General features: G+C 35.0%; 3 protein-coding genes across 3 annotated transcripts; all 3 read right to left on the bottom strand.

Moving 5' to 3' along the window:
* On the bottom strand, positions 1–1,281 carry LOC121810355 (serine/threonine-protein phosphatase 7 long form homolog). Its single transcript, XM_042211147.1, has 4 exons — positions 932–1,281; positions 769–856; positions 236–682; positions 1–144 (listed from the first exon to the last, which is right to left on the bottom strand). The coding sequence occupies exons 1-4, from the start codon at positions 1,279–1,281 to the stop codon at positions 1–3; spliced, it is 1,029 nt and encodes a 342-aa protein (XP_042067081.1).
* A 2,307-nt stretch (positions 1,282–3,588) lies between these two features.
* Positions 3,589–4,083, bottom strand: LOC121810354 (agamous-like MADS-box protein AGL61). Its single transcript, XM_042211146.1, has one exon. It carries the CDS (start codon positions 4,081–4,083, stop codon positions 3,589–3,591), a length of 495 nt encoding a protein of 164 aa, XP_042067080.1.
* Positions 4,084–8,319: 4,236 nt separating this feature from the next.
* On the bottom strand, positions 8,320–9,607 carry LOC121810353 (WUSCHEL-related homeobox 3-like). Its single transcript, XM_042211145.1, has 2 exons — positions 9,374–9,607; positions 8,320–8,771 (listed from the first exon to the last, which is right to left on the bottom strand). The coding sequence occupies exons 1-2, from the start codon at positions 9,605–9,607 to the stop codon at positions 8,610–8,612; spliced, it is 396 nt and encodes a 131-aa protein (XP_042067079.1). The 3' UTR covers positions 8,320–8,609.
* Between the last annotated feature and the right edge of the window lie 59 nt (positions 9,608–9,666).

Raw genomic sequence — 9,666 nt, 5'->3', positions numbered from 1 at the left:
TCACCGTTGAGAAGATGGATACTCCATCGCATCAGCATGGTTCATCGCACGAAGTGCCGAAGCAACCATTTCTCGAATCTGCCATAACCGATTGTCTGTGTCATGTTCAGAGGTCAAATGCCATATCCCCTGAAGGGTCTCAACCTAGATAACACAAATACAAATGACATCATACCACGGTGAGCAATACAAACTTTAAACTAAAGACATTTTTATATACAAAAACATCACATACCGCCAATAAATTAGAAGGGGTTGCCTCGTTCATCCCTTCAATTGACTGTGTCCCAGGTTGAACTAGGTACGACACGGTGATCCTATTGTACCACGCCATATAGCCCGGATTAATGCGACCATCCATTGTCGCCGTTGCTTGGTCAAAAGTTGCTTGGAACCTGTCGTGGCGCAAGTCCCACTCATCAATGAAGAACTTATGTACCTTAGCCCAATCAGCGCCCTTCCTCCCACGACGGTGACTTTTACTCAAATGGCCGGAGCTATGTAGCATCCTATCACAGTACTGAGGAATACGTTGGTAGCGGTTAAATTGTCGGGAAACGCGTCCAGCCTCGTGTGCCTCGACAAATGACCAACACACCAAATAAGTATCGCACAAGTAGGATGCAGTTGGATCAATGCAGTACTCAGGGAGGATACAGTCTGCATAGGGTGTCCACATAAACTACAAACAAATAAAATAAAAAACACAATTAATTTCATACTATAGTAAGTAAATTCATTAACTAAGACAACACAAATAAATTTCACCTGGCCAGGACGGATCAGTGATAACTGATCACGATAATGAGCTACTGAATGTCGGGGAGCATTTCCAATTTCAGTAACTCCGTGCCACCTATACATAATATTAATGTCAAAAGTTATCAACAAAATACATAATTATGTAAGTTAATTTAAACAAAAACATTACTTGGCTCCACACGGGGTATACGGCGTGTGCATAGGCGATATCAAGAAGGCTGGCCTCAATGTAGGCATTCTTTCCCAGGCCCACAGCTGCAAGAGAACCATAGGTCCACCCACATCTCTTCTCTGTCTGCCTATAAAAGCCTCGCACAAATAATGATACAGGTATGCTAAAGCAGCACTACCCCAACTGATATTAGCCACATCTTCCGGATCGTCTAAGGCATTTAACCACATAAAGGGGACCTTGCACCCTGTGGTGTCCGGTAAAATAAGCCCCCCTAACAAGATCAGAGCATGTATACGTGCTCTTTGAATGTATGCATACTCAGGCAGCCCATCACCCAACGACATCGTCGCTTGGTGGATCAGAGACGTCATCAACAAACCACCTTGCTTCGTTTCGGTTTCTGCGTCAGGTATCCATCCCAACAAATCTCTACACTTGCTGGACCAATCTTCAAATCCAACAGGGTAGTCAAGGCCAGTGAAAACACGACCGTCTTCTCTCAAACCCCACAGGCTTTGCACATCCTGTAAGGTTACAGTAACTTCACCAACTGGAAGGTGGAAACAGTGTGTCTCATGCCTCCAGCGCTCGATCAAGGCCGTTATTAGCTCATTGTCCATCCTCATCGGCCTTCCACATTCAACCACGCCTCTGAACCCCCATATATCTAGCCAATACATCACATTTTCATGTATTGGCAATGCCCACACCTTACTCTCCGTCCTACGACTTCTCAACACATTTGTTGTGCCATTCGCCAACAAGGAGCCTGAAATATGTTCGTTCTGATGAAACAGTAGTGATGGATCCTCAGGTCCATAGCATAACTGTTGTTCGGAACTTGCAGATGCCATCTACTTCAAAACATTCACCCATGATTCAATTTTTTTCATAACAACTCAACAAGCTAACTAAATTGCAACTTAGGGACGCAATATATGCATATGAAATACCCAAATTACATAAAATCGCCCACCAAAAGGGGCACAATTACAAAAACTTAATCAATTGCTTCTACCCATTCAATTATATGCCTATGAAATACCCAAATTACGGAAAATCGACTAACAAATCCAACGATTTCATCATAAACCCTAATTTTGCTAAATTAAATCCATATGAAATACACAAATTACGGAAAGTCGACCTAAAATTCCATCAATTTCATCATAACCCATAATTTCATCATAATCCCTAATTATATACAACAAAACAACAAAAATATACAAAAAATCCATCAATTTAATCAAAAACCCTACTTTTACTAAATTACGGAAAATCTGCCCAAATTAAACATTAAAGGATGTATTTAGCCAAATTGAAGAACAATTACCGGAATATGGTTGCAAAATGGTGGAAATTCGCCGGATTTTGCTCGGATTCGTCGGAAATCGCTTGATTTCGTCCCCTGCTTCTGCGCGTTCGTTTCTGGCTGGTTCTGCCTTCTGTCCGGTTTAAAACTCAACGAACGACGCATAAGAATTATGCGTCGCTAAATAAAGACGCATAAGAGTTATGCGTCATTAATGAACGACGCACAATGGTTATGCGTCAATATCTAACGACGCATAACCCTTATGCGTCGTTTATTAGCGACGCATAACCCTTATGCGTCGTTTATTAGCGACGTATAACGATTATGCGTCAATAACTAACGACGCATAATTATTATGCGTCTTTCTGTTAGTGACGCATAACTCTTATGCGTCACTCCCTGAGGCGGAATACAAGTAATGCTCTTCATTAAAATGGAATTCAATTAAACTCATTTACCAAAAAAAGAATTGAACCGCATTTCGTTAATTTGTTTAAATCCACCATATCATCCCTTGGGCCTTTTATGCCCAATTCATTATTTGTAGGAGTATTTTAAATCCACCATGTTACACAATATACACCCCTTGGGTCTTTTATCTCTCAAACTTATACTTCATTCGTTCCATAAAAATATGAACATATATGACACGTGAATTAAGATAAAATTGATACAGTAAGAGAGATGAGTGAAAAGATAGTTAAATTAGTGTTAGTGGATCGTGAGACCCCATTATTATTAGTATTTTAATGGTAGTATAAGTTGTAAATAACTTGACGTAACAGAGTAATAAATTGGGATAACATTCCATGAATGAAAACGTCCATATTTTTATAGGACGGACGAAAATGAAAAGTACACATATTTTTATAACACGAGAAGAGTACAACAGTAATACAATACGTTTCTAAATACAAGAATTTAATATCTTTAAAACGTATCTATACATATATAAAAGATGTGTTTTCGAGAAATTAATATTACCATTAGAACCGTTATATTTTAATTTTTAATGCATATTAATTATTTAAGTATATGACACCTTATAAATATCAAAGCTTTATGAGCCTTGGACAAATTAACATAATTGCCATTAGAAATGTTACATTTAATTTTTAATGCATATGTATTATATAAGATTCCAAAAGTTTCTACGTTTAATGTGGAATATGATTTTTTTTAGTTTTACATAATAGATGGGGGAGTGAAAAGGTTTTGAAAGGGGATTATCTGAACCATAAATGTATGATACTGATAGTACTAAGACGACTTTAATAATAGAAACCGAAAATAATCATAATATCAATTAAAGAATATTTAATAATGTGACATGTGATCAGTACATTTTGTGCAACTCCGACTGCAGATTCTTCATGAAAGCGATCAACTGCTCTACTTGTTCCTTGTCAAGATTCTCAACAGCCATCTCCCACCATCTCTCTCTCGTCGCCGCCGCTTCATCCAACCCCTTCTCTCTCGCCTCCTCATCGTCCAGCTTCTCACCAATCTTATCAATCATTTGGTTGAGATGGCGAACCCTAGTTCTCGAGAAGGCCTCAGCCAGCCGACACGCGTCGTCGCCCCTGCCCCCGCCTCCTGATAGAAACCTAGACACAACAGGCTCCATGGAAGGGTGGAAGAAGGAGAAGGGCTTTCCTGTGGGAGAAAAGACGAAGAGGCCGATGTCGGCCTCGCATAAGGTGGAGAGCTCGCTCGCTTTCTTGAACAATCCTTGCCGCCTCTTTGAGAACGTCGCGTAGCAATCGTTTTCTTTCTCTATTTTCTCTATCGCTATCTTTTGACGACCCTTTGTTGTTTTCTTCTGATCCATCGATTTTTCTGTTTTTGTAGAAAATATTAAGGTTTCTTTTGTGATGTTTGTTTGATTTTAGTTTGTACTTATAGTGAAAGTGTGATGAATTGTTTGATGCTAAAGTGTGCTTTTATTTCGGGGAAAAAAGTTAAATCGCGAATGAGATTTAATGTGCCTAGTTCAATGCAGATTTTTATGTTCTAGTCTAGATTAACTGTCTGAAGAAGAATTGGTAATTAATTAACTAGAGAAGATCTGTGATTAGTTTTCATAGGTATATGCACTTTCGCAATTATTTTCTATTATAGGCACAATTTATTGTGATTGAATTACCGTTGAATTAATGAGTACTCCTATAATTTATTTTTAAAAGTAATGATGACGAGATCTGGCCGAAGGGAATTACATTTGTTAGATCAAGCACGAACAATAATATGATCAAAATTCATTTTTAGCTGCATCAAAATACTATTATTTTATTACTAATAAAAAGTGCATTATCGATGTCGTGAAAATTTTGGGAAAGGATCTTAGCTCATGATATTTATGATCAACTCTAAAGTTTAATGAGAATATGAGATTTTGGGTAAGGTTCATGATTTTGCCATTACTAGAAAATTATTATTTGCGGGCTATTTCAGCCTGCAGAAAAAACAAGAGTACTTTGTCCCAACTCAACATTCCAAAGCCCAATGATTTTGGGTTGGGCTTGACTACAGCCCAAAGATAATCGAGTTTATTGCTTTGATTGTTTTCTTTTTTTTGAAATGAAGATTTAAATGTTTTGTTTGTTGCTTTTAGGCCATGTTTGTTTGGCAGGATTGTAGTGTGGGAAAGTAATCTAATTCCAAATTTTAAAATTTATGTTTTTGGAGAAAATAAGGAAAGTAAAATGATTCCTATTTATTAAATTAATGTGTTTGGTTGAATTATAAGGAATTAAGAAAAGTAATCAGATTCCTAAAATCAGGGAATTTAATACTCCCTCCGTCCTGCTTTAGGAGTCCCGGTTAATCAATTTCGGGCGTCCCGCTTTAGGAGTCCCGGTTGGGATAAACTAATAAAAAGATGTCTTCAAAGTAAGTAAAAAAGTATTAAAAATGAGTCCCAACATCCACTACAACATTTATTTATTACACACTCAATTAAAAGTGAGTCTCAACCTCCACTACAATATTTATTTATTACACACTCAAACACTTTATTAAAACATGTACCCGACTCAATCGGGACTCTTAAAGCAGGACGGAGGGAGTATAAAATATGCGGATTCTTATTCCTTGGCTAAACCTAAGTATTCTTTTTCCCAAATCTAGGATTTTAAAAGAACGGTTTTCTCACGCCTCCACTCTGCCGCTCTTCTCTCTCGTCTCTATGCTATATTTTTTCATTGCTATATTTTTACATTCTTTCATCTATGCTTTCTCTGTATATTATATTCTCACAAGTTAATTGCGTCATATCCATGAAGGTGAAAAAAGCAATAGGAAATCATATTTTTGACGGGATTTTTATTTCGCAACATTGTCTTTTTGTTATTTGCTTAACTTTCGATCAAATTTTATTTGATCATTAAGATTAGTGATGATACCATCGCTATTGATTTTTCTGAATTTATTAACGTTGTGGATGATGTGGTTTAGTCTATAATTTTTTATTTCAACCTCATTTTCTATCGAAATAAAGCTTTGTTTAGTTAAAATTTATAATAATTTCAATGTTTTAATTTAATAATATGTTTTTCTCTTTCTATTCGATGCAAATAATATTTAATGAATACTACTTTTATATTCTTTATTATTATGTGTATAGTTTTTAACATATTAATTTTCCTAAATAAATACTACTATTATATTTTTATGAATCTTAACATGTTTCCAAACACATGAATTATATTCTACCGGATTCATATTCTTAAGAATCACATTCCTAGAAATCATAAATCCTAAGAATCATAATTCTATTAATGGCTAATGGCTAATGGCTAATGGCTTATACAGGAGTTTTATTTTTCGTATAATTAATAGCTAGATTATCTGTTAATGGTTTAAATAAAATTTTATATGGTCTCCGGATTGACATCGTGGTTGAAGGTACACCATATAATACATTAGCCACGTGATAATGATTCAAAAATTTAGAACTAGAATATTTATTACACTACTAAAATCAAACTAGTTAGTTGTAATCGCAGACAGGCTTATTGAATTCTATCACCTGTATTCAATTACTCTAAGACAAATAACGGATCACAATTGGATAGAGTCCGTGAAAGTTCAATCGATTGGACGGTTGATCGGACTAGAATACTTTAACAAATATATATAATTAAATATATATCATTAGGGAGTGATCGATTGCTAACTCAACATTTAATTGTTAACTACAACTAATTTAAAATCATAAGATATGTAGAGATCTAATGGTGTATAAATTGTCATGTGTAATTTCGTTTTATTATTATTTAAATTTAAAAAGATTAGAAAACTACCAAAATTAGGATTTTAGATCAAAATGTCAATATAGTGTATTAAACATATCAATACGATTCATTGAAAATGTCAACGCAATTTAGCATTGATATTTTATATGTATTATATTGACATATTATGATAGGTATATTGACATAAAATTGTTACTTGAAAAATATGAAAATTCAAAAAAATTGACATCGAAACATATGCAAGTAAGATCTCGTTAAAATCCTTATAAAATTATCCTTAATTTGATATATTTTATGTAAAAAATAATATAAATTGAGAAAGTTATAATTATTTAAAATTTAGAGATATTTATAAAAGTTTGTTATAATTAACTTTTTGTTAATTGACACTAATATCTCTAATTAATATTTTTTGTGTTTCGTATTGATATTCTTAGATGAATGATCTTGTGCATTAATTTAATGATCCAATGCATGCATTAATTTAATGATCCAATGCATATCATTTAGCTGTAGTTAACAATTTAAGAATTAGTTAGCAATATAATACACCCCTATCACACGAAGTACAAAAACAATACTATTACAATTTAGTGATGGTAATTTTAACAATCTAATTATTATTCGATTTTTGACGATGGTAATTTTGCATAATAATTCTAAAAAACAACATGAGATATTGCTGGTTTCAAATAGGAATTAAGAAATTAATTATGTCGATAAAAAGAATAGATATTCCATATATAAGAATAACTAGAGTTTAACATCACCAAAGTACTTGTAGTGTACAGTGTACTGGATAAGCTGTTGCAACCTCATCTATTATTATCAAGGTATCAAACCCTATTAGGCATTAAAAAAATTTTTATAGCAAAACATATACCAGTTGAATCGGCCAACTATGAATCAAATCTATATTTTTTCAGTTTGCCTTGGCTCGACTAATCAAATTGATATTGTATATGCGAATCAGACTAGACCAAATGCCAATTAGCAACTGGTCCTATCCAATATTTCAAAAGGTTGCCACTCTAGTTGGTATTAGAATTGATTCACAAACAAACTTAATTAATGTGTCGAGATAAATCATAAATATTATATCTATATTTGGCAGTTAGGAATTTTGTCCTTACTAGAAAGTCAAAGATTGAGTGAGTGATCCATCCCCACTAACATCATACACATAAGAAAAACTTTTCAAGACAACATACATGTCTCGTCCAATCCAAAACTGTCAAAACACAAAAAGTAAACAATTTATTAATAAATCCCACGATCCACTCAATCACTAGCCATTCAAGTAGACCACTGCTTCCTTGAAACTTGTTCCCCCAACAATATATGGAGGAGTACTATTTCGTTACGAATCTACGATGCGTTTTAAATTAATGATATGTGATGCATGCATGCATCTTCATCGACTTGTCTCTCATAGATCTCTTAGAAAAAAAAAATCTGCATCTGCACTGCTTTTGAATTAGAAAAGACGCACAAATATAAAAATATTTGCTACTTTTTCAATAATATACTACTACTGCTACTACCTATAAACTTTATACCCACAATTTTAGTGTGCATAATGATGTAGAGATAATTTAAATTGAAACTTGGTTGAGGGTTGTTGATGCCCATGATTTGAGTGGTCCAATTATATTTTCAATTATTTCATCGGACGTCTGATAATGGAGTAATTGAGTTTGAATATTACATGTGTATAACAAATTGAAATGTAAAATTTGGTAGGAGTACTACAGAATTGAAAAAAATAGGTAAAGGTTGGGATAAAAATTGATACTCCATTTAACCCTGTGTAAGAGAGAGATTCAGCAAATTCTGATAGATTCTGAATTGGGAAAAGTACTAAACAGAAGATGAGACTATAGTGGCCAGCAGTAAAGAGGAGTACTCCTCAATGCAACTGTTGGACATTTCAGCATATTTGGGAAGTCCACAGACACATAACAGAAAAATAACACAAACACTCAAATCTACGAGAGAGAGAGAGAGATTTGCATGTATCTTACCAACTCTAGAGAGAGACACACAGATATTCATAAAGCTAATTAGCAATTGCAGTTTGATTTAAGATGAAGAGGCTGAATCATGGATGATTTGCAGCAGCAGGTGAAGTGAGTGGGAAGAGTTGTAGGGTTTGGAGGGGCTGGTTTGGTGTGGGGCCCAGATTTTCCATAACCATCACGGAATCATGGCCGTACGATGATCGCATCAACCAATCTTGCCGCATCATCATCCCACTGTTACCCTACACGTATTATAACACACATCATTAATGCTCATATTTGTTTTCAGCTAACACAACTTATGGTTCATTGCCAAAAACCGACACACTATACAGTGAGAGAGTGAAGAGATTATTAAATAAAGAAAGAACTCACTATCAATTCGATTTCGTGCGTTCTACAAGTGGTCCAAGATCATCATTCATCAATCTAATTCATTCCAACCGCATTTAAAAGAGCTGATGTGCTAATAAATTCCCTATTTATTCTACTCAAAAGCGAAATTGAAGATATTAAATTTCTATTTCTGCAGATGATAACCCTAAAATTTGGGTGTGACCACACAAAATGAAAACATGAAATTAGATGCGAATGTTTCCTACTAATTCAGAAATAGGGAATAACACTACATCTTAGTGGACTACAATAAGTTTAGGCTTTCCTTAGGTAAAACTTAAAAGTAAAACAAAGCTTTTTTCCTTGACGGATTGAAAAGACGACGGAGAATGTTAACCCTAGAGATCCGTTTGTTGAGCAAGATGTGCTGAGTTGATGCATTAGTTGGTTAGAGTAAAAAAAGGGTGTTAGGAGTAGCATGCTAACTTGACTTGTTAAGCTCATATACCTGAAAATGGAGGGTTTGGTAGAAGAGGTGTTTGTTGCGGAGTTTCTGGCGGTCGCGGGCCTTGTGGTTCTGGAACCAGTAAAAGACGCTTTTGCCCTGGATGTTGCCGTAGAGAGAGAGATGAGCGGTGATCTTCTGAATCTGGTGGGCGGTGGGGGTGCGGAGGCCTCTTCTGTAGAGCTCCTCAAGCACCATCAGCTGCTCCGGAGTTGGGCACCATCTTCTGTTGCTCATCTTCAATATATGCATGAAATGAATCCTCTATATCCTCTATATATAAATATGAGTGATGA

This window comes from Salvia splendens, chromosome 7 (assembly GCF_004379255.2).
Source record: "Salvia splendens isolate huo1 chromosome 7, SspV2, whole genome shotgun sequence".
Lineage (NCBI taxonomy): Eukaryota > Viridiplantae > Streptophyta > Magnoliopsida > Lamiales > Lamiaceae > Salvia > Salvia splendens.
Note: the sequence above shows the minus strand (reverse complement) of the source record. Positions and strands in the feature narration are given on the sequence as shown.

What these genes read in the sequence shown, in the direction of transcription:
- LOC121810355 (XM_042211147.1), bottom strand. Translation starts at nt 1,281, where the DNA reads ATGTCGTTGGGTGATGGGCTGCCTGAGTATGCATACATTCAAAGAGCA. An exon ending in CACTGATCCGTCCTGGCCAG is followed by an intron (nt 683 to 768) that starts GTGAAATTTATT and finishes ATTTGTTTGTAG; the next exon opens with TTTATGTGGACACCCTATGC. An exon ending in CCCCTTCTAATTTATTGGCG is followed by an intron (nt 145 to 235) that starts GTATGTGATGTT and finishes TGTGTTATCTAG; the next exon opens with GTTGAGACCCTTCAGGGGAT.
- LOC121810354 (XM_042211146.1), bottom strand. Translation starts at nt 4,083, where the DNA reads ATGGATCAGAAGAAAACAACAAAGGGTCGTCAAAAGATAGCGATAGAG.
- LOC121810353 (XM_042211145.1), bottom strand. Translation starts at nt 9,607, where the DNA reads ATGAGCAACAGAAGATGGTGCCCAACTCCGGAGCAGCTGATGGTGCTT. An exon ending in ACCAAACCCTCCATTTTCAG is followed by an intron (nt 8,772 to 9,373) that starts GTATATGAGCTT and finishes TAATACGTGTAG; the next exon opens with GGTAACAGTGGGATGATGAT.